This window comes from Hakea prostrata, chromosome 10 (assembly GCF_041222555.1).
Source record: "Hakea prostrata isolate BN-2017 chromosome 10, UWA_Hpros_2, whole genome shotgun sequence".
In the NCBI taxonomy this organism is placed as follows: domain Eukaryota; kingdom Viridiplantae; phylum Streptophyta; class Magnoliopsida; order Proteales; family Proteaceae; genus Hakea; species Hakea prostrata.
Genome location: NC_142609.1, coordinates 844,952 through 872,246, shown reverse-complemented (window position 1 = coordinate 872,246; position 27,295 = coordinate 844,952). Strand labels below are relative to the sequence as shown.

General features: G+C 39.4%; 4 protein-coding genes across 5 annotated transcripts; 1 reads left to right on the top strand and 3 right to left on the bottom strand.

The window, feature by feature from the left end:
* Positions 1–1,544: 1,544 nt before the first annotated feature.
* Positions 1,545–5,137, top strand: LOC149001306 (uncharacterized). The gene is made up of 6 exons (XM_089138322.1): positions 1,545–2,046; positions 2,152–2,208; positions 2,355–2,593; positions 2,705–2,984; positions 3,165–3,242; positions 3,351–5,137. The coding sequence occupies exons 3-6, from the start codon at positions 2,358–2,360 to the stop codon at positions 3,399–3,401; spliced, it is 645 nt and encodes a 214-aa protein (XP_088994448.1). The 5' UTR covers positions 1,545–2,046; positions 2,152–2,208; positions 2,355–2,357; the 3' UTR covers positions 3,402–5,137.
* Positions 5,138–6,031: 894 nt separating this feature from the next.
* Positions 6,032–18,387, bottom strand: LOC149001305 (non-canonical heme oxygenase HOZ, chloroplastic-like). 2 transcript variants are annotated; one of them, XM_089138319.1, is made up of 13 exons: positions 18,230–18,387; positions 18,076–18,129; positions 17,886–17,972; positions 16,280–16,378; positions 15,725–15,820; positions 15,482–15,547; positions 15,291–15,381; positions 14,346–14,413; positions 14,177–14,242; positions 13,591–13,641; positions 8,715–8,779; positions 7,066–7,147; positions 6,032–6,318 (listed from the first exon to the last, which is right to left on the bottom strand). In XM_089138319.1, exons 1-12 carry the CDS (start codon positions 18,257–18,259, stop codon positions 7,093–7,095), a joined length of 828 nt encoding a protein of 275 aa, XP_088994445.1. In that variant the 5' UTR covers positions 18,260–18,387; the 3' UTR covers positions 6,032–6,318; positions 7,066–7,092. The 2 variants fall into 2 exon arrangements, with proteins under 2 accessions (XP_088994445.1, XP_088994446.1); XM_089138320.1 differs by lacking the exon at positions 6,032–6,318 and adding an exon at positions 6,335–6,928.
* A 1,247-nt stretch (positions 18,388–19,634) lies between these two features.
* On the bottom strand, positions 19,635–22,602 carry LOC149001304 (BTB/POZ domain-containing protein). Its single transcript, XM_089138317.1, is given in 2 exon segments — positions 19,635–20,452; positions 20,455–22,602. Coding segments are annotated over 2 exon segments (1,452 nt in total). The 5' UTR covers positions 21,677–22,602; the 3' UTR covers positions 19,635–20,222.
* A 260-nt stretch (positions 22,603–22,862) lies between these two features.
* Positions 22,863–26,356, bottom strand: LOC149001303 (protein neprosin-like). Its single transcript, XM_089138318.1, has 7 exons — positions 25,630–26,356; positions 25,366–25,452; positions 24,984–25,241; positions 24,683–24,847; positions 24,515–24,568; positions 24,282–24,428; positions 22,863–23,713 (listed from the first exon to the last, which is right to left on the bottom strand). Exons 1-7 carry the CDS (start codon positions 25,810–25,812, stop codon positions 23,336–23,338), a joined length of 1,272 nt encoding a protein of 423 aa, XP_088994444.1. The 5' UTR covers positions 25,813–26,356; the 3' UTR covers positions 22,863–23,335.
* Between the last annotated feature and the right edge of the window lie 939 nt (positions 26,357–27,295).

The window sequence follows — 27,295 nt, the reverse complement described above, 5'->3', positions numbered from 1 at the left end:
ATCAAGCTTTCATTAATATGAAGGGGCAGGAAAGGAAACTGAACATAAATTCAGTAACCAATCAGAGGAACATGGCCAATAACTCGGGCCCTGAACCAAGTGGGTCTTCCTAGTAGATGATCCGCAAAACAGTTGGATCTTCTAGAAACATAAATGAGCTTAAAACCCAAAAATCTACTACCTATAAATTTGATGTCATCAATTATAGGTAGTATAAATTTGGTGGTTTCTATCTCCACAAATTCGAAGCCATTAGCTATAGCTTCTAACATCCCTGCTCGCATGGCCTCGGCCATTTGCATCTGCCTCCTCTATACTATAAAAAATCATTTTAAGGACAAATTATTATATGACTAATTTGTCCTTTTTTTTAATTGAAATTTTTTACTCACACCCCCACTTGTCATTAAAACTGGTGACTCCCATTTTAGTTGAAAAATTACAAAAAAAATCATAGAATTCAAATAACTTTAAAAATATGCCCAAAATACTCATTATATGTTAAAATGATTCAAATGCCGCTTAGCTTATACCCTTATAAAGGTATTTTGGTTATATTTTAAAACTTTATTTGAATTTTAAGACTTTTCTGTTATTTTTGGACTAAAGGACGAGTCATGAGTTTTATGGCAAGTGGAGGTATATAAGTAAAAAGTTTAAATTAAAAAAAAAAAGAAGAAAAATTGATCATAAAAGTGATAATTTGTCTTTAAATTGATTTTTTCTATAGTATAGAGGAGACAAATGTAAAGTCTAAGTTTTTTTTAAACTAAAAATGACATAGATCAAACCTCAACAGGTCCAAATGAAAATTAAAAAAAATAACAAATTGGTTACATAAATGTAATAATTTGTTCTTAAATTGACTTTTTCCATAGCATGGAAGACTATGCAAAATTTTAAATTTTTTTACACTAAAAATGACATAAATCAAACCTCAACTGTTAAATACCTATTAGATTATTAAAATCAATGCCACTAAAATTAGGTATAGATTGTGTAAATTTTCATGTTCTCGGCCATCATCTAAATCGATAGAAATGGGCCGCAATCTGTTGATAATGGTCAGAATTGGCCGGATTAGTCATGGTCAATATCTTCGTTCATCTAATTCTGATTTCTAACAGATCAAGAATAAATTAAAATAAATAAAACGAACCCTACATCATAATCTAAATTCCTTGAAGTATACCCATCGATCAATCTTGTGAATAGCGTTATGAGTTCTATGAGGTACCTGAAATCCAGGATCGTTACAGAGAAACCTTGGCGACTCTTCTTGCAATCTCCAAAACCTCACTGCTTCCTGCGAGTTCTACGATCTTTTTTTATAGGGTTTGTTGTCTTCAACTATCAGAGGCGAAAAAACACTTGGAACTGTCCGATTTAAATACTCATCACTTTCTCTGTTCATCCTTGTCCACTAGATCAAGGGTTAATAGTCATCAAATCGATCCAACGGTCAAGATTGATAAGCCCCCACTATATTACGAACTGGCTATATAGATTGGAATCCCAATTAGGATTTTCAAAAGAACACACAGAGACAGAGAGAGAGAGAGAGAGAATGGGGTTAGGGGACGAAGCTCACATGATAAAGGACCTCAGCGAGCCCTTAAGCTTCCGGTGTTCAAGCGACGAGGTCTGTTGGATGGAGATGCATCTAACCGTCCATTTGAAATCGAAGGGTGGAAGTAATTCTTCGGTTATTCTATGGATGCTACTAAAATAAATGAAGAGAGGAAGAAAAAAAAATGTCCAATTTGTTCGTGGGAAAAGGGAGAAAGAGCAAGAGATAAACAGACAACACTGAACACCCAACCAAGTTTGAAAGGGAAGCAGAGAAGAGAGAAACAGAGGGGGCAGAGCAGAGAAAGAGATATAGCTAAACGGAGGATAATGATCGATTCTTTATCGTGAAACAAGAAAACTGATCTGGGGTTTCCTTTGTTTTGACGAAATCTATCACTTTCTTTTTCAAAATCTCATCTTCTTTCGAGCTTTTCTTGGTGCTGGGTGCTCTGTAATGGATGCAGTGCTTTTCTTGTGAGTTTTCGTCTTCGTTTCTTGTTTTGCATTTTCTCTTTTCTTGTTTTTCCTTCTGGTGATTTCTTTTTTTTAACGGAAACTCCTGAACGGGTCGAATTGCAGGTTAGTCTGAAGGGTCGTTCTACTTTCGTTTTCTCTGCGGCGATTATAGATCTTGAGGTGAGAAGGATTTTCCCTTTGCAGATTAAGCGAATAACTTCCGATTAGTAACATTTCCTCCTCCATTTGTTGAGTTGTGTGGGAGCAAAGCGTACCCAGACCGAAACCGGTTAATTCATCTCTTCGTTTTCTTTTTCTTGTGGCAGGAAATGGAGAAGGAACCAAAGAATCATCGAGCAGCAGGTAGAGGTCCGGAAACCGATTTCCTTCTACAGTGGGGGAACCGAAAGAGACTGAGATGCGTGAAGATAAAAGAAGAACAAGACGCGTCAGAGAAACCGGACGGCGTCACCAGGAAGAAAATCACCTCTCGGGTTGATCGGCGTGTCGTCAGAGGGGAGAAAGAAACCTCTCTTCCTCCTCCGCAGCACAATCACATTAACCGGTAACCTTCAACAACTTCAAGCGAATGAGATTCCAAAAGCTGAAAATCTGAGTATGGATGAGAACCAAGACTCATCTTTTTCTTTCTTTCTCTGCTTCTGTTTGGTTTCAGAAACTCAGAAACAACAACGATGCCATCTACTGCAAGCGAGAATAGAAAGTCATCTTCGCCGGAAAAGGAGGACAGGTACTACACGACCAGAGGGTCTCTGGGTTTCGATGACAATGGCAAGATTTCCATGGATATAGGACAGGATAGAGGGTTCGTTTGGCCCAAGTTGTTTATTTCATTGTCAAGCAAAGAAAAAGAGGAGGATTTCATGGCGATGAAGGGCTGTAAGCTTCCTCAAAGGCCTAAGAAAAGGGCCAAGTTCATCCAGAAGAGTTTACTTGTAAGTCAATTCAACACTCTTATGTCTGCATCTCTCTCTCTCTCTGTCTCTCTCCAGAAATTTCTGCAAGGCCCAAAACTTTTCGTTGATTCATCCAAAGTTTCTTGTATTTGAGAGACTCGAGTTCTGGTGTTGATGTAAACTGTTTGTGTGGTGTTTGGTGATGGTGAACTTCCGCAGTTAGTGAGTCCCGGTGCGTGGCTGTCCGATCTATGCCAAGAGAGATATGAAGTAAGGGAGAAGAAGACATCTAAGAAGGTATTGAATCTTCTTAACGAATTAGAATCCGGATTTCAAACTCTCTTCGGTCACTCTGTTTCTTTCGTTGATTTGTATATTTATTTGCCTTTTGTTTTTCTGATGCAGAGACCTAGAGGATTGAAGGCCATGGGAAGCATGGAAAGCGATTCGGAATGAGTAGAGATTTCTTTCGATTTCCCTAATCGGGTTTTTTTTTTCCTTTTCTCCTTTGTGGGTTTTCAGGGCAGAGTTGTTAGGCTATTGGCCGATTGGCGAAGAAAATTTAACAGGATTAGAGAGAGAGAGTGAAGCAGAATACCCTGCTTTTGTACAGAATTGTTTCTTTTTCTTCTTTTTCATACTAGACTAGAAATAAAATCTTCCGTTTTCTTCGAAATTTTGAACGAAACAGAAAAGTGAAATCTTTTTCCACACTGGCCTAAGTTGCTCTTGCTCATCTTTATTCCCCCTTCGCGAGTTCTCCTGTCCTTGCTAACACGATTACAGAGCACATAACTCTAACGGAACGACAGAGAGCTTGCATCTGTTCATCAACGTTGACGACGCCACTTTTAACTTTAACGAAAGAAAGTGACGAAGCAAACCAAGAGAATCGATTCCGTTGCAGGTGAGGAATGACGGAATGAGAGATGGCTTTGACCACTGGGCGAGTGCAAAGAGGGTTTTTTTGTTGCTGTTTCGTCAGGGAGAGATGCAGTTAGCGGTTCAAGGAGCAGTTGATGGGGGTGGGAGAAGGAAACCGAAAAGACAAGCTTCGAATCTGCTCTATCGAGTGGTTGAGAATCAATTCGGTGTAGCGCTATACCTAAACTTCCATCAAGTGGCACGATGGCGTTAGCTTTGCGTCTTGACGAAGCAATTAAACGCAAAACCGAGACTCCTGAAAGTCTGATGGTGTTAATCTGCCGTCGATTCGGATTTTGGAAGAAGAATGCACTGAGCGCAGTGAGGCGAGGCGAGGCGAGGCGAGGGTTGCCCTACCTTCTAATTTGCTCCCCCCACCCCTTATCGAGTAATTCCGATATTCACTCGGATCTGGGTTGGTGGCGATTAGCGAATGCATTAGGCGTTGCAGGCAAAAGGAAGAGAAGGTGGACGTTGGTGGAATACGGAAACTCTGGAGGGGGATTGAGGCCTTGAAGAAGTAGATTCCAGCGATTTTTTTCTTCTCTGAAGTTGTTAATTCATTCCATTTCGGGTTCATCTTGCCTGTTCATACTCCATTCTTAGGGTTCAGGCCAATTTCTGCCTGATTCCGACTAAATGCGATCGAAGAAGGCGGAAACCACGATGCTGTTGTCCCCATGGCGTGGAACGTGGGCCAGTGGGAGTGGGAGTGGGAGTGGGACCGACGATTCATTTTCAAAGAAAGCAAGCGTTGACGTAACTTCCCAATTAACTCAACTCAGATATACATCTCCAGATTTCCGGATTCGATAATCGATATGCTTCTCTTCCTTGAAGAGTCGGTTCTTTCTGGATATCGATCGAAAGTCTGGAAATTGCGGGGAAAGATATGGTGGAGGGAGGATTTTTATATTTGGGAATCGGGATATGGTGTCGATGATCTTCCCCATATAACATCGGAATAGATCATCTTTTAATCTCTTGACCAAAATAATAAGATCCTCAAAATCTGAGGTAGTAATCAGATCTGCACCGAAAATCGAAATCTGCAGAGAAGATTTAGAACGGAAAATCGATCGCCGATGCTCTCTACCTAGATTCCGATCTGAAACAAATCATCCCATTCATTCTGAATCTTCAAAGCTCGCTCGATCGCTGTTGTTGGCTGTGACTCTTCGAGGTGGTGTGACTTGCAACTTGTAAGTAGGTCAACCTAGCTAACTAGCTAATTCTCAAATTAGAAGGTTTCTTGCTGTCGAAGTTTTCTATTTTTCTGAAATTACAACCAAGTCCAGACTCCAAAGACGCACCAAGGACGGCCTTTATTGCGATTTGACACCGCATCTAATGGAACCGTTTCCTGGTGCCTGGTGGTGGAAATTCAACATAAACAGAGATGAGACGGGAGTGAAACGAAGACGACCTTTTAAATTCAAAGACGTGAATTGAACGATTCAGATTCAATCGCAGCAACTAATTCTAAAAATAGCCACCTTTTAAGAATTGACGAAACTATCATTTTGAGGCCTGGTAATTTGATTTTCGACCCTTGGAATTCTTCATTTAAAGCAGCCAAAATAAGGGATGGTTCGTGTTTGTGGCTAATTCCAATCTGTCACGGCCACCCTGGACTGGTGGATCCCAAGTCAGAGTCAGTTCAACAAAGACAGACCCTATTGGTTCTCTCTTTTTTTTTTTCTTTTCCAAACTATGGTGGGGACTGATAAGGAACTAGGGAAGAATGAAGGAGGTTAGCAAGTCTCAAAAGAAAATTTGGAAAATATATGAAAAGGTAAATTCCACTGTAGATCCTTGAGGAAGGGGTTATCACTTATCATGGCTAAATGATACATTGAACTTTCTTTTTGTTTTTTACTTAAAAGGGATAAACATCATCATGCCTCAACTTGCCAAAATAATGTCCAACCCCACAATATATACATATATAACATAAAGTCCCCATTAACAACCCACTTCCACATATCATGACTACATCCTTTTAGGAAAGGTATAGATTAGTCGTTAGGAACTTCTCCAAACTTCTCTCAACAGTTTCTGGAAATATGTTAGATTCTACAACAATCCGACTTTCAGATCTGAGTCATTTCGAAATTCTTCAGTTCTTGCGTTTTGACAACCAACGCACTCAGTAGTCAGTTCTAGTCTTTCTAAACCACTCTAACTGGAAATTTCGTCGCCTTTAATTTGATGCTGCTTCCTTGTTTTAGTTTTTATGTTTTTTTCTTATGGTAAACAGTGCTGCTTCATTCCAACCCTTAATAACAATTAACAATACTATATATGCAAGAAAGAAAGGGCAAACCATTACTACTAGACACCAAGTTCCAAACATGAATTGGAACCAATCAATTTCATGATTTCAAGCAGCAAAGCAAGATATTCATCTTTGCTTATTTACAAGCGCCATATTCAATAATACATGAACCTGCATGGAAAAAAATTTCAAGTTAGAAGACAGTGGGTATTTGTTGACATATTAGAGGATTTTATAAAATTAAACTGAGCTATAGGTATTATTACTTAAGAGTGAATTTTAAACTATTTGTGCAAATAAACATATAACACATATTGAATATAAAAACAATTTGTTTTTCAATACCTAATGTATTGTCAATATATTCCTAGAATTTTAACATATATTAATATAGAAAAGGATTAACTGTATCCTCTGGAAAGAAAAAAAAAACTAGCAATCGTTACATTACAAACCTTCAAGAATGTGGAGAACATATCAGATATTATGACAACTTCTTCGTGGAAAAACAATTGTGGCAACAATACTGCAACTAAATAGAAGATCCACTGTAACATGCAAAAGGGTTCAGAAAGAGTGGTGGTTTCTGAACAACCCTGTAACCGTTGACAAAGCATCAGAGTAATTAATCCTTCGGCTTCAGTAATGGGATAAGAATTCAAGTTGTTATCATACAACTCTATTGAGTATATTGAGTGTTTCACTCTATGATGGTTGTTCTATATCAAAATTTGGATTGAGAGTCATGCTCAGTAATTTATGTGTACACTGAGTTGTTTTTCTGCACAATGAAAAGGAAAGATAGAACCTCAGAAGAAAAGAAAAATATATTACAACATAACACGGTTGCAGCCAAAAAAAGGGGGGAACCATTTGAGAAAAAGAATATATTGCCAAAAAAAAAAGGAAAATCCGTACCTTCTCATAGTTCACCTTGAGGAATAATTAATTTGTGGCTCTAGCACTATGAAACATTTCCACCACTAGAGTCCTTACATCCCTACAGAAGCAAAAGAGGCATCACTTCACAAGAAAGAAAAACCATTAACTGTCGAATAGTACTAGTTACAATTCTACTACCTCTCCACACAGCACGTTGCTGAAAACCATTGACTTGGTCAAAACACATTAAGCACAAAATTAGATCATCAAACGGATAATCATATCAGCAGGTAACCTCATAGGGCTATTGGAGAATAAACTAGCATTTTAATAAATTGTGTAAGTTTAGAAAACATTTAAGCTGACAAACTTCAATGGAAGAAAGTGACTTGTCACACACAAAACCACTTGGTGTTAAAAATTGGCCTAAACAAATATAGCCATTTTTCATTGTTATTTTCCTGGGTGGATAGTTGAAACATTGATGAACCACCGATCAACCAATATAACCACACCTTCACTTTGTGTTCACAAACGGTAACTGTAATTCTTCAGTTCCCAGCTATGGATCCTTTTCCTTGGCCTCTGCCTGAAACCTCACCCGCACCCCCTCCCCTAAGGTTTTCTGGAGCAACCTAGTTTGGTTCAAACACCATATTTCCCACCAAGCCTTCACTACTAGTGAGCCCTTTTCTATTGCCTACCCACTCAATCCCTCCTTATTATTAGCTGATCTATCCATGTTTCTCCCTCCTGCATCTTCACTCCCAACCAGAAGACCCAACCATCTCTTCTTTGCTCACTCCTTCTCCAAGCCTCCATCTGGCCCCAGAGTAGGTGTCCCCAACCCTTAGAGACTGAGTGTCGTTGGCTCACCTATACCTTCAGAGAATCTTCCATTGCTGATACTGTCAGAAATCTCCTATTTGGTGTGTGATATCCCTCATATGGATGGAGTGAACTTCTGCAGATGGACATCTAAACCAAGAACTCTAAGGCCATCTGTAGGGATGCATGCTCCAAACTTTTTATTGTTGTCCACAAGCTGCTGATAGATGCCCCAAGGAATAGGTACATTAATTGTTGTTACCTGAGGTCTAGATATCACTTTGTTGTCCCTTCCGGGGCTTTGTTAGCCTTTTTGGCTTCCCCCTCACACCTTCCCTCATTTCCTTCCTTGTATTCTTCCATTTTCAGCTGCTGTTCATAATCCATTTTTATTCACCCAAAAAATACAGTAGCTGTAAGTGGGAAGAATGCTAATCATTATTCCACATAACGTAACAAGTAATGAAGATGTGAATAATCCATTGTGCAGGGAGGTCATGCTTACAGTTTAAACATAGAAATCCAACAAAAAGCTATCCTCTAAATCCATTAAAAGAAAGTCTTAAACGGACCACCACATTGTAGACCAAAGAGAATCCTACATGTGATGCATTTAACCGGGAGCCACATGGCTAGGAAGCCCCAAGGACCATGGTGGAGAACGATGTTCTGTATGTTGGAGGATCATATAAATTTACAAATGAGAGATTTAAACTATAAGTCAAATAAACTATGTTGCAGGCCAGTTTTGATTTTGATGGAGCAATATCAAAGAACTAAATAGAAAATTGATAGAAAACATGGTCTCCTTCAGTTAGTAATAAACATTCCCATTCAGTTAAGGTAAAATGACTTACTTTCTATCCATCGCTGGTCTAGGAAAAGGAATTCGAAGCTTGAATGTGTTCCCTTGATAAACAGCCTAATAAAAATGAAAGCTTCAGAAAAAAATAGAAGACAAATTGCAGAGGCAGTGCTAAGAAAAGCAAATGGAGAAAATAAAGAGAATCACAAACAGGTATAGCCCACCTATATCAAAGACAAAAAGAATTTCAGAAGTGTAACTTAGAAGGAATTCAAAAGCACAGGTTTATAGGAGCTGATTCCAAAAACACCTAAACTGCACAGAAATTGTCAGGTTATATGATAGCACATGAAGCAATAAAATGCTGCCATGGATCATATTTGGATGGAGTGTAAATCAAGAAATGAACCTCCAACTCTCAGTCTCTCCAACAGATTTGGAATTCCATTTCATTTGAAATTAAACCCAAGCTCTCAGTGGCTCTTCCCTCTGCTTATATTGATATCCCAAGTAAGATGCTTAGTGTTGTTTCCTGAGGCATTTCTTCTGTTTCCATTTGAACCTCTACATCCTCTGTTTAAGGTTCAGGCTTCTTGTGCCTTTGTTTGATTTTTCTTTCCTCCTCCCCCTTTTTGTGGTGGCTGATTGGCTGTAGTCATCATTTTCTTTGGTAATAAGTTCTATATTCATTCCTAAAGATAAAATGGTTCACAAAATTCATGATTTAGGTAATGATTTAGGTATAAATCCTCTTTAATGTGATATTATATGTAATAATGCCTTCAAATCAATAATTTAAATAATGACAGAAAACAAATTTGAATAAAATTACCAGTTCCATTTCTCTAACACTCATGATTCGTATGCAACATTATAGCTTCAATTGTTTCAATGTAAAAAAATTTCTAAAAACTAGTAATAAAAATATTTTTGTCATTTGGATATATTTTAGCTGGGCATGACTAAGGAGCATATTTGAACATGAATAATTGAAAGGCAAGGAATACAGTCACATATGCTAGGGTGAGTTCCCAAATGAGTGCCAAGAGTAAGAATGGGGAAGGTTTGCAACATCGTCAATTTCAAACGTTTGATGTTTTCCAACTTTATGTATTGCACATCGGTAAAACATTTTCTCTTTGTATATTACAAAGTTTTATCAGTTTTCAACAAGTACCATAAAATGTTTCCAGCAAAACAAATGCAGCCTAAATATCAAAAGGAGACTAAAAGATCAACTTTAGAAGCCCAATTCAGCACAAACTGACTTACTAGTGGAGACTAGAACCCTTCTAAAAGGTATTTCCCAAAGTGTACCTGATGGGATTCCTAAAGATACTTGCCAGCCAGTATGGAGAGTTGATCCATTGAATCCAGAAGGAGAATGTGATATCTATTGAGGTTTAGTAATCAGCTACTTAACAAATAAGACGAGAAATCATGACAAAGACTATTTAAGTTGCATCCACCCATAGAGGAAAGGTGGATAACACGGGGTTGATAGTTATTCTTTAACATTATAGGTGTTAACTAGATGCTTTAAAATGGAATCCTATCAGAATATCTACGTCTGACACTTAAACAAATTGCACTACCCAACTTCTTTAATTCCCAAAGTCAGGCTGCATGAAGTAGTGTAAAGCGTTGATTTTGGGGACAATTTCCAAGACCTACTACATGAAAACAATAAAAACAAAACAATTAGGAATGAAATAAAGTCAACCCTGCTTGCTATTTTCTTATCTAGCAGATCCAAGCAATTTTCCCTTGGTCTTATATAATATATGTGAGTCAACTCACGGGTAGACATGCACTACTGTCTTTTAGTGGTTCTTAATCAAAGCATGTTCAGCAAGGGAAAAAGATTTGAAAAGCTGGTTGTTGCTACCTCTGCATTTGGATAGAAGTATTATATTTTGTATTTGACAGTGATACAGATATAAATATATGGGATCAAACCTTCTTCCCATCTCAAGAAGGGCCAGCACTTCTTCCAAGTTGATCTTTCTCTTTGAAGTGGTTGTTAAATGTGAGGGCAGAAAGCAAGACCAAATTCTATTTAGTTTCTTCTGATGTGAAAACAAGGACCGCCCAGCTGAAACTGTGGGATGCTCGAGATTGTCATCGATCATAAACGCTTCCTGCTCTCTCGCTCTTTCGTAGACAAGGCGTTTGGCTGGGCTTCTTCGCCGGCTAGTCCTGACTTTGCTGTCACTGGAAAGGAAGGATGGACCCCAAGTGATTCCCTATTCTATTTTCTTTTTTATTTTTCAATATATGAAAATAAAATAGACAAATAGAATAGCTAAAACCGAAATGGTTGGTGCTAGACCAAAATTCACATTCCAGAGACGGTTGACCGAGCGGAGGCATCGGAGGAAGCAGCACTAATGGAAGAGGCATCCCCGCGCAAGGGACCCAAGGGCGTTAGCGCTTTCCGGTAGTGGAGTCAAGGGTCAAGCCAAGGCGTCGCCCAACGAGTGGCAGATTTGGATGGAGTCTCGCTCATAGAGGAAGAGTACACGCGCTGCGCGCTACGGCTTACGCGGTTGATCATAAGTGAGGCCCCCTGGATGGCTCCAGGAACCCCATAAGCTGGCTGAACCCCTAATAAGGGTAATTAGGGCATTTTTAGCCCTCTTTACTTGCTGAAATTAGTTCCAGCTTCAGTCCTAGACTCCTACTTGAGTTTCATTTCTTAAATTGAGTTTGTCATGAATCAGTTGTTGAGTCCTTGGTTATCCTAAATTTAGTACATGTGCCTTAGAGTTTTAATTAAAAAAAGAATTCAGGCATGTGCTTATTTAAGTTAAAGTCTTATTTCAGCATGTGTCTTTAGTTATTTAGATTTCAAATCAAGAGTCCAAGTTAGGTTGTGGGATCCTTGTTTGTTAAGGATTCCCACATAGCGTTAGTGTCTTTTACTAGGCGATAAATAAGCCTATTATTTCTTTGTAAGTTTCAAGTCTGATTTATTGAATAAAATTGATTGAGTTTGAGGATCATGGTTTCCTGGTTGAGGGGGCCATGGTTGAGTGAAAAGTTTTGTTAAAGGATCAGCATTCTAGCATCGATTCCAGCTTCTTCTTCTTCATTCCAGCAATCTTGTAGCATTCAACAAGAAGCCTTTAGTCACTCCAGCAGCAGCCATGTAAGCACAGAATTCCCCCACCCACATTCCTTGCCTCCTATCACTCTCACAGCTCTCCCCCTGTTTTGCGCAAGGTCTAGGAACCCCCCTCCCTCCATTGCAGACCCTTTCAAGCCCTTCCCCACCCCCAACCCTTATCACCCTCCCCTACTGCCTACAACAGTCCCAGCCCCTCCCCCACCTCTCCCCTAACCCTACAGCTCCCCTACCCCCCCTGTGGCAGCTTCAAAACCCCATGCCCTGTAGTTTCCTTTTCCCCAGCACCTTTAACTTTCCTTTTCTCTCCCTAGGATCACACCTACCTCTAGGCCTTAGTTCTACTGTTATTCTCCCAGTTAAACCTAGTTTCCCTAGTTCAGAAAAATTCCTCCACTTCATCTTCTTCCTCTTGAACTTTTTGCAAATTATTTTCTAACTGCTGAAACCTAAACCTATTTCAATTCAGACCATACCCTACATTCCAGAACATCAAACACAAGTTCTGAAATTACAGAACAGCAAGTGCAGCCCCTCTAGTCTCTAGCTGAACCCCCCCCCCCAACCCTAGTTTTCCAGTTTTTTGTTAAAATTTAGATCTCTGTTAAGTATTACAGCAGATTTTCTAGAGCTACAGAATACCCTATAAGTTCTACAGCCACCTTTCTCTTTGCTGGAATTATTGGGCAGCCCTTAGTTTTAGGGAAATTCCACTACTACCCCTGACCCTAAAACTGGGTTTACATCATCTTCTTTCAACTCTGAGAGTGATGTGAATTCAACCAACTAAGAAACATAGTAACACTGATATGGTCCTATTAAAGAGTCAAAATTGGTTCTCTTGTCAAGTTTAGGAGTTATTTAGGATGGATGTCTCAATTTAGATGGATTGGTATGTGAAGAAATTGGGGATAATGCCAGCATGTGTTTGGAATGATTGGGTACATGGATTTGAGTTTCTTGAGTTCTGGAAGAAGATTGTTTTTTTTGGGATGTGCAAGACCAACTTCTCGATTTGTATTCTCTTGGGTAGAGATGATTGAGTACTTTTTAGATTCAAAATTAATGAAAGGCCAGGCCTAACCACTCCTTAACCTATCAGGCGACTTAAGCTGATTAGATAGTTGAAATAGAAAGTTGTAATCCAGCCCACAAAATTCTTAAAACAAGGGAAAATAAAAATTCTTTAAGCCTAAACGAGAATACCCTGAAACAACTTAAATTGCACAAATAGTAGTTCAAACCAGCAAAATTGGCTCAATTTAGTGGACTAACAAGTAGAAAACCGTTGCAATCAACGGTGAACGTGTATATAACTCAACCCTATACTTAAGGAAAAGAATCCCAATTTAGTGACTAATCTGCGAAACTTGACTCCAATACTTCAGAGTTTAATCCACGTAATATGACTAAAGAAATATCTTGAATCTTGTGACAAAGTTTGTAGCACAACTCTGGATGGCTAAACCTAATTAAATGTCACATCTCTGAATGATCAGTGCCAATAACTAGTAGGTCTGACATTATTAGACATAGATAAATCACTAGAAACGGTTTAATTTTAACCATCCTGTTGTATTTTAGAAGATTGTAGATTCTTAAGAGTGCTCTGGCCATCCAAGTTCTACAATTAGTATCACAGTTAGTCTCTAAACTGTGACCCATCTAATGGTGAATCTGAATTACTAAGCATGCACATTGCAGAAAACTATGGCTGTCCCAGATGAAAATTGGAGATTTTTTCCATGCTAAAATGCAAAAGCCAAAGAAACAAGCATAGCAGGTCAAGCTCCAGAATTACCTTAACATTGAAACCAAGGCTATCCAAATCCAGCATGGAAGCAGAATCAACCTGATAGAGAAATCATGTACCCAATAAGTTTATCAAAGCCATTATCTTTTTTCTTTCTGTTCTTTGGCGAGTCTGCCAACAAGAGTACATCAGCACTAGCCACTCACTCAGTCTTCAGACTAAATGAGATGGACAAATTTTGAGTTTTCAAGAATAAGCATATGACAATGAAGTCATCAAAGCCTTATCCAACTTAATTAGATTTTTAACATGGATCAAATAAGAGAAAATAGATGTTTGCTATATTATCTGATACATTAGGGAGTTCAACACAGTATCTATCAGTCCAGAGTGCTGGCTCCCACAATTGCCATGATTTTTTAGCCCCATAACTTCATAGAGGTGTCCAGTGGCACATTGAGTTCAACACTTCAACACGGTATCTACCTGTTCACAGTGCTGACTCCTACAAAAGCCATGATGGTTTAGCCCCCTAACTTCCAAGGGGCCTCCAGTAGCATATTGTATCTTGTACCTAAACATATCCTATTAACCCCCTCTGGGAAAAGAAATGAGAGAGACAACCGAGCTTCACCTGAATTGCTGTTGCATGTTGCACAATAACCCTTGTATCTTCTGCATGATCTTTATTCATATGCAACTGCCAATATTTATTGGGAGTTAGATGAGTGCAGGCAAGGGAAACTGAAGGGTAAAATAGAAAAATGGAGAAGGATAGAAGGCAGCCCCAAATTCATTAATACCGCTACAGGAACGGAAAACTGAGATATGGGATCAACTTTTGCCACTCTGTAATCTTCTTTCTTAAATTCTGGAACAAATGAAAGACACGTCATTAAGAGACAGCACATCAATCCTGGAGATAGTCAAAAGAGGCGTGCAAGCTACGTTTCGTAGACAAAAAAAAAAGAAGAAAAAAATGTAATGGGACAAAAATCAAGATGATGCTATGATTCTTTTTTGTTTCTCCCTTCCCTCAAATTCTTCAATTTTTTTAAGAAAGTTTTCTTTTCTTTTCTTTTCTTGGCTACTAAATGTTGCTGTAAAAAAGACTTATATGACAACATATATAAATGCACAAATCAATGAGGATGAAAACACACAGGAATAGTAGTGGCTGAGTACTTTCTATGGCTGCAGTCAAGAGAAGAGGGATTATTATTCATCTGGTAGGCCTCAGATATTTAACACACCATTCTATTCTGTATAAAATTTATTAAGGGAGATAATCAATAGTATTCATGTGATAGGCCACAATCATTTTGCAACCATATTATTCTGTACAAAATTTAATACGGGGGCTAGCGGATTAATAAGGGACTGGTCCTTCTTAAAATAATGCTAGTCTTCATTCCATTTTTTATGAAATCAGGGGTAAGGTTATGCAGTATGCATTATTTAATAATTTAATCAATTAATGGTTTTCTTAATGATAAACTAAAAAACCAAGTGGCAAAACCTTAAAATAGGGTGATGGAAGATTTAAATCCTTGGGTGCCAAAATATTATTGATGGGACAATCATGTTTTTTTCCTTTTTGGTGAAAAGATGGGACAATCATGTTGAAGTATTGAACAATGATGAGTAAATTGGCCTTTAAAATCATGGAATATATGAGAGACTGTTTTCTGAAAAAAACTAGCTGTTGTGTAATAGGAAATTCCCAAAATCCTAAACCCGGTAAATACCTCCGGATCCCAATAGAGCATTTGCAGCACCAGATACATAGCAGACAACCTTTGGTTCAATGCGCATAAATTGAAAGTCTCCAGAGTCAACCTTCAAATTGTAGAAGCTGTATTTATTAGTCCACCAAAAGCAGCAAAATTATCAGTGGTAAGAGATTAACATAGAAACCTAGAGAAGATGAGGAAATCACCCAGAATGCACTAGGGTGCCTTTTCAAGTATGCAGCACGGACAGCTTCCCTGTCTTGTTCAGTAACCTAGTGGAAAACCAACAGTAAAAAAACTAAGCATCTGCCATTTTTAAAAGCAAAGACATAAGCTTTAATGACAATGACAATTCATATACCAAATCTAAGAAAATTAAACATAATATTATTGATATATACAATAATTCATTTGGAATTCTGTAGAACCCCAAAGAAAATGGAACCTACATCAGTGGCATCACCGTGTAGGGTTATTACTAAATCAGTCGTGTCCTCTGGATCCTTTGCTACAAGCATTGAGCATCTAGGATTAGCTAGTAGATCCTGCAAGTGCCAGTAAGATTTCAGACAACCATTAAAGCCTTCAGGAAACAACAAAATGTCAAACAAAGTAAAATGAAAGGCTGTAAGCATTATTGAAAGTTCTGGCATTTGTAATATTCAAGAAAATTAGTTATAACACAAATGAATAAACACTCATGACCACTATGAAGAAGAATATATGAAGGTCTAGACAGTGGCACCTTTAACCCCATCCAGACATCAATGCAAAACATAACCCCCCCCCCCCCCCAAAAAAAAAAAAAAAAAAAAAAAAAAGGAGATTACAAGGACACATTTAATAATGACTTTCACTACCTCCATCAGGCATTATGACATTTTGTAGAGTTAAAACAATCAAATGTGCTCATTCAAGCATTTTTCCAGGGGTAAAAGATGAGCATGTTCATATATCTTTCACCATCACTAGGAAGAGAAGGAGATTTGAAACCCAAGACAAACCTTTTTATGAACTGCCAGGTTGCTGATAGCTAATATTGGAAATCCATCTTGATCACATGCAAAGTCAACCATGGAGCCTGAAGTATATCCCTCATACCTCTGCAAATGAAAGGGATGTTTCTTGTAAGTCAATCCTGAACTGAAATGATATTCTATGAGATGACAAGAAAACACTTTATCATTGCAACTTCACACTTAAGCTCCATGTTCTCTACACAATACACGATTCTTCTAGCAGAGAGAGCCAGCAATGAACTCACTCACCATATATCTGTGTGAGGTTTTCCAAACAGAAATTAAAGAGCTTATTCAATTTCTTCAACTAAATTAGGGTGATCCCCAATCTTCGAAAATGGGCATTTGAGGTGCCATTTTAGTTAGTCCTACTCTAAACTGATGCGAATTCCTAAGGTCTCAACTCCATCTTAACTCCCCCTCCCTAGCGCTTCTAGCGCTGCTGCTTGGGGCATAGACCATGCAGGCCAACTTGATGCTGGGGATTTTGGGCATGCCCAGAGTGACAGGTAGGGGCATAGACCACGGAGGCCAGCTTGACACGGGGTGGGGTAGCAGTGTGGCAGGTTGAGGTAATGATGGAGTTGTGAATAGGAGTAATTTGATAGTTTATATTATTTTGGGTGAGACCCTGGTGCCAAAGGCTTTTGCACAAGCAGAGGTTGCATCATTTTGGATTAGGACTAACTAAAAAGGCACCTTCAATGCCAATTTTCAAAGTTCAAACACCCAAATGATCTTTCCATAATGAATATGCACCTAAGGTGTAAGTTAGGCATTAAATTATTTATTATTTGTTACTTCTCTAGCACTCAAGAAAAACCTACAACAGATGTTTTCAAAGAGATAAAAGAGAAGGCTGGGGTTTTTCACAGTTTCAGGACTGAATTAGCTCAATATCATCAAGGTGAGAAATGCATCTTATACAACCTCTACAATGTCACACTATTTGACAAACAAAGTTGATCTCCACAAAGTTCCAATGAGGGGGATCAAGTGACTATTATTGTTGTCAGTTGCACTTGTTCATAAAGTTTGTGTAACTATTTCAAGCACTTAATAAGATTATTACAATGTAAAAATGATGCTTTCCAGCTTCAAAGAAACAATTTCAGCAATCTTGTCATGTGGCGGATTTTGTTTCGGAGCAAAATAGAGAGTAAACAAATATTTCCAAGGCTCGCTGGAGTTCAAGCGCTCTTTATTTTGTTCAGCATCTCATGAAAGGCATCAAAGACTGGCTTCTGACTATTAGAAGTTATTGACATCATTGCATGGCCAACTTTCAGGTCACGGAGCTTTCTGGTGTGCAAATTAGTCTTTCAAGTCATTCCGAACAAATGCCACATGGTCTAAGTAAATACTAATGCTGAGCTAGTGATTTTTTTAAAATCCATCTTCATTAACACACCATGGGAGGCTTCAGCATGCAACCTTCCCTACGGTAATTTCTTTGTGAGATTCAAATACTACGGCAGACGCATCAATACCCAAAACTGGTTTATGCCAATTGACGAAGAAGCCCCCTTTCGTCCAAATTCGATTTGCAATGACTAAACAATATGAATTCATAAGAATAATTAGCGTGTACCTGAGAAAAAGTTGACAGGACACCCCGGACACTGCGATCAAGAACTGTCCGAACTTCTTCAATCGGAGGCAGCCGAGCAGCAGCTTTCTGTGACCGACACCAGGTGAAATTCGGATTAAAAGCAAACTCAAGGACATCAACTCTTATTTCATGAGTAATCCAATTCAAATGAATAAAAGCCAAAATTCACCTGATGAGTTCGGATCATTTCCGAAACGTCGTCATCGCTACTGACGCCCCGAGACTTAACAGTGGAAACAAGAGAAAGTTCAAAATAAGGAAGACGGTAAATCATCGACGAGAACGCCGCAGTTACATTTAGATTAATTGAAAGAATAATTTACCTGAGCAGCAGGAATAGTTGTTGATGCCATTGCCGGAGGAAGACTGAAGAGGAGGAGGAGAATCGGAGTAGGGCTTTTTCTATTGAATGGTCAACGGGGAGGAAATCTGTACTATTAAGGCATTCATGAGCGAAAGCTGTTACTCTTACCAAACTCATCTTCCCCGCCGTTTTTTAATTTCATTTCTTTACATCAAATCCAACTTATATGGACCCGTGGATTTTTTTTTTCTTTTTTTTTTTCACTAAAAGCAAGTTTTTTTTTTGGGTTAAGCAACTAAAAGGAAGTTAAAAGGTGACAAAAATAAAACTTATCCAAAGGGTAGTTACCTGCATGAGGGTCATTGATATTTCATTCAAATGAGTTCAATTGATTTTCAGAGACCTGTAAATGGATAACCGAAATCCGCCTCCTTCGCATTCGAATTGGTTTAAGGGTATCCGTATCCGAAAATTTTCTTTCCGGAAAATATCCGTATCCGTCCGCTAAGCAACCGGATTCGGATTCGGATTCGGATAATTGCTTATCGGATAATAATCCGGATATAGTAAAGTATTTAACATTTTTTTCTTTAAAAATAGATGATAATCCGATTCGGTTAGCCGTATTCGGTAATAGGAAATTATAAATTTTTAATAAAAAATGTAAAAAGTACAATTATCAATCAATAATCGGATATTTTATCGGTCGGATTATTTCGGATATCCGTGGTTGCGGATGCCTTCTCTATTTTTGCCGAATTCGGGAGCGGATGCTAATCGGATTCGGATTGATGTTCAGTTTACAAGCCTAATTTTCAGTTAAATTCTTGAACGATACAGTCCAAAGACTACGCAATTTTCATGGATTCAAAGTATTAGTCAGATTAAGGGATTACGGCTAAAGCTTCTCTAAAAAGTCTAATTTACATGTCATTTTGCCCAAGAAATTGTTAAAAGGACTATCTAATTAGCAGAAATCAAAAGATTAAAAACAAGTCATGAATACAACACTAATAATCCAACATTACAAAAAAGTGGCTTGGGTATAAGGATATAAGCACCGTTTAGGCTGCTGGAAGTTTTGGTAAATTCAGAATTGATATTTTTGGTTAGCTGATGAAATTTTGGAGGCATCAACCGATAGTGTTATAATTCTTCATGGATACAAGTACTAGTAAATCTGACTTTAGTCTCTTAATTGTGTGACATTTGAGTTACGCAAATTGGGGTATGAATTCTTTTAGACGTACCTCAGAGCAATTTTGTCATTATAAACCATCGTATTTTAACCCAAGAGTCTAAGATATTGTTCATTTCGATGTAAAATAATAAGATTGCACAAGAGTTTGGAAGAACAAAGCTTGTATTGGCACTATAGTTCACTAGTTTGGTGCACTGCTCAAGTCCAAATCGGACCACTTCCATCTAGCATTTTATAGTAGAAGATATTTTCTGTAAGATATTGGTATTTAGTGTTAAAAAAGGAGAAGAAAAAAAAATACTAGCATTTATTTGAGTGTCATTCATAAAATGGTGGAAAATTTTCTGTAAACCTTATATAGAGATTTCTAACATTAGGATTCTGGATTTTTACAAGAATATAGATAGATAGATATTTACAAGGGTGCCAAATATTTCTAGAAAGTAAACCTGAAATATTTAGTTTTCCCCCACCAATGTAAAACCATACAGATAATTGATCCAAGGGATTATAACACATGAGCCTTGCAAACTAGGCCCATGGGCCTAATGGTTAAACTAGTAAGACTTACGGGTTTAGCCTGTGAGCTGAACCCGATGGCCTTTCCAACTAGGCCCGTGGGCTTATGAATAGTGGACCCCAACAAACAATAGCTCGAAAATTTTCGTGTCATTTTACATACGCCTATTGGAAAAATTGGAACCCTTGCAGCCTTGGCCAAAAATGGTATATGTTACAGAACTCTATACATAACATAATTATGCTGCTTGTGAATTGTGATGGGATGGGATGACAGTGGTAATGATCTGCTTCACAACGTCAAGACCTGAATGGCAGCAGAAGAAGAATGAGAAGTCTCCCATACCTCAATGCCCTCAACACCTTCTCTGCTAACGAAGAGTCTCTCTCCACCACCTTCCATTCTCTTGATAACCCCTCTCTCTGCATCTTCAGCTTTATCAACATAATTCCTTCTATACATCCCTCCTTCTCTCACCCAATTACTCTTACTCCTCTGCTGTTCCTCTCCTTCTCCTTCTTTTTCTCCTCCACTTGTGACCACACCTCTAACCCTGCTTCCTTCCCAACAAACACTTGCTTCCTGTAACAGTGTATGACGCTACTCCCAACCCCAGCTCCAGCTCCAGCTCCGGCGCCGGCTGTCATCCAACTAGGGTTTTTGTCCTCCAAGTAAACCCAGGGATCCTCTCCTAGCTTCCGTAGATCGGCGACCCCTACGTCGCCCGATTTCGAGCAAACCTTGAACAGGGCCGATTCGTCGGCGTCCACGTCAGCAAACGCGTCACCAAACCTGCTGCTCCGGCCCGAACCGGGTTCGCTCGTTTCCCAAACCACCTTCTCCGATTTCAGATCCCAAATTCTGACGTAACCTGCAAATCCAAACGCGCCGCTGCTCACGGCGCTTCCAACCAGCAGCCCGGGATCTCTCAGCCACGTTAGCTTCCCAGGGACCATCACCTTGGCGGAGCTCCCATGCTGACGACCGATTTCCGATGTCACCTGGAGCGTTGACTTGTCAACAGAGAGGACGCAGTTCTCCTTGTGTCGACATTCGAAGGATGCGAAGACGGAGTTTGGAGAGTCGGCGATGGCGCTTACCGTGGCTCTGTATATCCTAGGATCGGTTGAGTCCGTCCACTGGACCGATCCAACTCGGGAACCGTGGTTGAAGTCGTAGAAGTGGAGACCAGAGGCGGTGTTGGATCCGACGGCGGCCACCTCAGACCAGACGCGGCGGACGGAAGTGATGTTGTCGAGATGACTTCGTAGGGTAGCGGAGTGAGCGAGGTTCCAATCGTAGGCAGAGATCTGACCTCCGTGAGCGATCCAGACGGAGCCATCGCCGGCAGAGGCAGTGAAGGAGGAAGGGATGCCGTCGGCTGCGGGGCGGATGGTGGAAACAAGAGAAGCGTCGATGCCGAGTAAAGGAGGCGGAGTCATGGCGTACCTGAGGCGTGATTCGATGCCGTAGTAGATGGCTTCATCGACAAGTTCTTGCTTGGAGAAAGAGCGAGCGGCAGAGGCAGGGAGGCGATTGGAGCGGAGAAGGGATAAGAGGACGGAGAAGATTTCGGGATCTCGGTCTATAAAGATTGGATCTTCGTCGTCGCCGCCGTCGTTGTCCCGTGCTGTTAGGGCTGAGAGGAGTGAATCGCTGCCGCCTGCTCGGATCGTTGAAAGCGTCGTCTCGAACAATTTGCCACCAACGTTGAGCTTAATCCGGTCGTCCTGAACTCCTTCCATTATGATTAGAAAGAAAGAGAAATCGAATTGAAGATATGCAGATCCAGAGACTCTGGATATTTTCTTCTCTGTTAAATAGATTTGACTCGATATAAATGGGTCAACATTCAAGAAACATTAGCTTATGCAACTACCAAAACCTAATGGAATAACTCCAGCATCACCTTTGCAAAATATTAACAAGGTTTTTCCATTGGCAGGAAACCCTTCAAAGGCTTTATTAATTTGTTCTTTTCCGGTAGGAAGAACTACACAGAGGCCTTCGTAGGATTTCTTCTCTTCTCATGAAATAAGAACATCCTATCATAAATTATAAAAGAAAATGAAAAGAGATTATATTATATCTATAAGTAATTGAAGGCTAGTAGAAGAAGATCAATGATAATATCCAAAAAAACACCTCCAACAGAAGTCTGAATCGTCAACCAGCAAGAGCTTTTGCAACTTATTTGTTTAGAGTTAAAACTAACAAGAGTTTTTCCAACTTAATTTTTGGCTGAATTCAACAGAAAGTCCTTAAACACGACTTTATGTTTTGACTAGTTATTCATGAATCATGACTGATGCTAGGTACCCTAACCATAAAAAGACTGATTTAATCTATTTATGATTATAATATATAGTTTTAGTTGGAGCTAGCTTACAGGTTCTATCAATTGAGGGATGGACGATGGGGACCTCATGCCTCTAGAGAATTGATTTTCTTAAAATTTCTGAGAGTTCCCCAACCATATTTCCAAGTAGGATCCATGAGTCTGAGTTTGAATTTAGACATCATTATCACTGAATCGAGCTGTCTGTATTTACAGTTGAAATAAATATCTTTTCTTCTTGCTCTTTGTTTATGATCTAAGGTCTGCTAATTGGGCAACAGATTCCTTAGCCTGATCAATAAAACACCAATTGTTTTGATCAAACACTGCTTTATAACTCAAACATACAAGTGATGACAATGTCATAATTCTTCTGTTAGTCTTAATTTAAGTTTTTCCCATGAAAAGTGAGTGCATTCCATCGTCCTGTCAATTCTGGGCAAAGAATTAATTCTTAAAATGAGTAAATTCTTGAACTGTAACAAAAGCTTTCCTTGCCAGGGCTAAAGAGATTCTCTTCACCATAGTGGAAGAAGAGAACTTGGTTCTTAGACTTACCAATATCGTTAAAATGAAATAAGCATCCACTTTTAAAATAATGCCATTCATTCCCACTCACATGCAAACCAGCTGAATAATACATCTTTCCAAACAGGCCCCACCCAAAATTCCCTCAAATGTTTGATGCTTACAAAAGGCATTTATCCTTTTCTCCAGAATTTGAAAATCTTGAGTGTTGGATTTACATCATCTCTAACATCAAATCTTGATTCATCATTCCACAAACCACTCCAGAGAGAAGAAAACACATACAAAGAAAACTAAGAGACAAAGGCCTGTTTCTCCTCGGCTTTAGAAACTTGACCCACTCCCTAACTTTTTTATGGGCTATAGAAACTCCCTAACTTCTTAGGGCAATTGGAAACTAAGGGTCAAAACTTCCCAATACAAAGCAAAAGGAAAGATTCACATGTTACTGTTCTAACCTAAGAGGTAGAAGGATGTGTGATATAAGTTACATTGGATATTACATGGGGGTTAAGATAGAGAGAGTTGCTGTTGTCCTTCATGCGCAATTTGGGTTTCTTCCAGGACCACCATAGTAGAAATAGTGGCCCCAATCACCATTGTTGCCATTTTGGACATCATAACAATTGGATTGTTCAGTGAAGGTTCCAATCCCTTTAGGAACTTTCAAATTGTTGGATGCATCCACAACCTGAATATTCCTGAAATAGCTTGCCTTGCCAAAGCCTTCTTCAGGGAAATGTCCACTGCCCATCTGAGTTGCTGTGTGCTCACCATTTGGTTCAGAGTTTACAACCTCTCCTCCCCACTCTATCATGGAAGCACTATCTGCCAAGTATGAGAAGAGGAAGGAAGGCCAGTAGCCTAATACATAGTCACTCCCAAATTGCATCCACCAGTTCCCTTCTTTTGGGTCCTACAATGCCATAAGAGAATAAATGAACTCACAGATTCAAGGCAAAATATTCCAGCAAATGCATCAATCCATGTATACCCATGCAGCTCATCTTGACGAATTCAAACTGGGAATGGGGTTCCATGAGTCCCTGCCAGAATCAATCGGTCCCAAAATCCATAGGATCTGCAGTGACTGAACCCAACCTGGTTAGCCAAATAACCAACTCTGTTTGAGAGGAAACTTGGCATGTGAGCAGGGGACCTCAGTATATCTTCTTAAAAGTTTCAACACACTCTGCTCTGCAACATGGCAGGCGTATGCATCTAACCGGGTTTGGTCATGGCTGCCAGACCAGCAGGCATATCTCTCAATTATTCAACAGATTCAAACAAATGAACAAGCATGCATGAACAAATGTCAGAGAATCTTTGCAGCTTTACTGCAATAATTTTTAAAAAACTAATGTGGATCCTTGGATTATTTTAACCGCAAAAAGAAAGGGTCCTCGCATTTTATTTTACTTTCATCATGCATCAAATTTCTTTTAAGTGTTGATACTGAGCAATTGGATTCCTGGTATATTTACCTTCCAAACAAGTATACTGATGTCATATTGGGAGCCATGATAGCCAGACACAGGAAAGATGCTTGCACCCATTGCTATTTGACTGTTGATCTGAATAAAGCCAGAGCAGAGCAGGTTGTAGCAACCCGTGGCCTGATAAGCATCACTCTGAACAAATAAAACGCAGAAACACGGTGAGCTAAAGGAAGAAGATAATAGAAACACATAAGATTGAAAAGAAAATAATGACATACAGTCCAGTAGGTGAACAGTCTCGTGTTGTTGTCTCCGTATAGATCTGGGCTAACCTGCATTTGGTAGAAATAGAGACGAAAAATATCAGCGAACAGAGAATCCATAAGAGGTCTCTTGAACCCCTTTTACAACGCAAACGTTTTTAACAAATTACAGAGAAATAATACCTGCCAACCAGCTTCAATGCTGTTGAGATCTTGACCAAAGGAACCACCTAAGATCCAGATCTGAGACAAGCTGAACTCATTAGGTTGCTGGATCTTGGGTTCCCAAACGTTTATGGTTGCCTTTGCTCCGTAATACTTGTCTCCTTCAACATAGGCTATCGCATGCTGGTCACTCAAAAGAAAAGTGAAAAAAATTAAGATAAGTATAATTAAGAACACACACAGGAAAGCAAGAAAGTAGCCAAAAAAGCTTGTTAGCCTTAATTATTTTTCTTTGCCAATCTTTTGATCCTCTCTTTACCTGATGACCACTTTCATTAACCAGGTCAGGATCCCCAGACCTGGGCTGGGGGATGGCTCTGTGCTTCTTCCTTCCAAACCTTTTGACTGAGCTTGCTCGGAGAATGTCATCTTTCTTTGTTCTTCTGATCGGTATGGTATTTTCTGGGCATCTTCCATTTATGTGCCACAGCTGGGTCATAGGGTCTGAACCTTTTCTGGTATTTGCAGTGGCCTTGTTCCCATCGAAAAGTCCTTCTGGATGAAAGCTAGGTCTCGTCTAAAAACCAAGAAAAATGAAAATAGATATATGACAATTAGATTCAAACTCCAGAGGCGTGGATGAGGAGTAAATTAAAAAAGAAAACAACCAAACCCAGAAACAAAGAGCACAAAAAACAGACCTGAATTGTGTGGTTTCGCAGAAAAGGATGATCAAAAGCCGGTTGATGAGAAACATGGACACAATCTATGATATCTCCATCTGGGCTCTATCATAATAGAGAAACAAAATTTACATACCATTAGAAAATCTATAATCATTACCACAAATATGCAAAAAGGATTTTCTAACTAATGTACATGGAAAGGAAGAAGAGAGAAAAGTCCCACTGAAAAAAAAAATCCCAAAAAATTAAAAATAGCTACATAGCAGAGTGATCATGAACCTTGATGCTCTTCACAGCGGGCTTGTTCAGGCGTTTCAAGTGCTTCTGCACTTCCAACTTTTGACGGGAAATGCGCATCCCTGAAGCAGCAGATGAGAATGGGATCAAGGCCATCAAGTAAATGAAAAGCAGCATTCTCCCAACACCCACCTTCCTGTTCCTTCCGGTAAACTCCACTGCCATAGTGTAGGCCTAGAAAACACCAACCACACCCTCTGTCCTCACCACCAACAAACAGAGGTGGTGTTTCAGTCTTTCCCCACTCAGAAAAACAAAAAAATAGGGGGAAAAACCACAAGAATCGGTATTTCCCCACTTATCTGCTGCTTATCCTACGCACCCACTTCCAGTCTCTCCTGAGAAAGGAAGAAGAACCCACTCACTATCTGGGCACTAGCAAACCATGTCCAGCACTACACTACTGCTTATCCTACGCAGCCCACTTCTTTGGTTCTCTCTCTCTCACTCTCTGCTCAAGAAGAAGAAGAAGAAGAAGAAGAAAGGGTTGTGTTGTGTCCACCGTCGTCTTAGTTTCCACACCCAAAAAGAACCACTGAAACCGCCGACGCTCTGCTTTCCACTCCACTCCTCTGCACTCTCCCCCCCTTCCCCTCCCTTTCTCTCTCTCTCTCTCCCTTTCTTCTCTACTTTCACGCCTTTATTTCCATTTACACACGAGACGAGAGAATCGGAGAGGCTGATCAAAAGAAAACAAAAACACAAAAATCATAAAATGGAAATGGAAATGGAAAAGGAAAAGGAAAAGAGAGTGGGGAAACGAGTGGTTTGTGATCAGCACCACACATTGGTTTGTCGTTTATTTTGAAAGCCCTCATCGACCCTCGAGCTTATTTTTCTTTGCCCATTTTGCCCCTCCCCCATTTGAAATAATGAAATGACAAGTATGTCAGGATTACGGAAAAGTCCCTTGTCCAACACGTGAACCCCCTCTTCGAACAAAGTACTTCCATTTTTTTTTTTGTTTCCAACAACCAAGAATTTGGACCGGATTTGCTTCGGCTGATTTTGAACCTAAATTGGACCAGTCCGAACCCGTCAATGACGTGATCGAGGGTATCTTCGTCATTTGGATGATTTGAAGAAGGGGAGAGAGGCGACACAGACGTCAGTCGTCAGAATTGCTGGTCATATACTTTCATTAATACCAAAGCGTGCGGTAGAGATCATCGTAACGGTCATGTTCAGATTATGTAACGCCGTTAAACTATTGCCGTTAACTCAAACCGGAAAGTGCCGGGTTGATCAATACCCTCGAATGGTTATTATTGGATATCATTCATTGTAGAGGTGATTTTGACTAATTAGCAAATCTGTATTTGGATAAAAAGTATAGATTGATTTCGTATTCTCTAATGATCATCAGAGGGCTTCTTTAGCATTTTGAAATTTTTGTAACTGATGATTCAAAATACAAAGAGAAGTAATTACAGATTGAGGGGCTTATCATTAAAAGGTGGAAGAAAATAAATTATGAAAATCCCCCATTGAATCTCACAATCTATCTTCTCATCATGTCTGCAACCACAACCCCAAAAGACAAGATTAGTCTTGGACTCACTCGAGTGCTTACATTTTCTAAGCCCATGCATGCATGTGATGAATGAACAGACAACTTTGGATGTATCTGGGTATCAATTCTACTACT

Coding starts and splice junctions, on each gene's coding strand:
- LOC149001306 (XM_089138322.1), top strand. CDS start 2,358: ATGGAGAAGGAACCAAAGAATCATCGAGCAGCAGGTAGAGGTCCGGAA. Junction 2,594..2,704: donor CAGCACAATCACATTAACCG/GTAACCTTCAAC, acceptor GTTTGGTTTCAG/AAACTCAGAAACAACAACGA. Junction 3,243..3,350: donor AGAAGAAGACATCTAAGAAG/GTATTGAATCTT, acceptor TTTCTGATGCAG/AGACCTAGAGGATTGAAGGC.
- LOC149001305 (XM_089138319.1), bottom strand. CDS start 18,259: ATGGCATCAACAACTATTCCTGCTGCTCAG. Junction 15,382..15,481: donor GGCACCCTAGTGCATTCTGG/GTGATTTCCTCA, acceptor TACAATTTGAAG/GTTGACTCTGGAGACTTTCA. Junction 7,148..8,714: donor AGACCAGCGATGGATAGAAA/GTAAGTCATTTT, acceptor TTGCTTCTGTAG/GGATGTAAGGACTCTAGTGG.
- LOC149001303 (XM_089138318.1), bottom strand. CDS start 25,812: ATGGCAGTGGAGTTTACCGGAAGGAACAGGAAGGTGGGTGTTGGGAGA. Junction 24,569..24,682: donor GCATTGAAGCTGGTTGGCAG/GTATTATTTCTC, acceptor TACCAAATGCAG/GTTAGCCCAGATCTATACGG. Junction 23,714..24,281: donor TCAGTATACTTGTTTGGAAG/GTAAATATACCA, acceptor ATGGCATTGTAG/GACCCAAAAGAAGGGAACTG.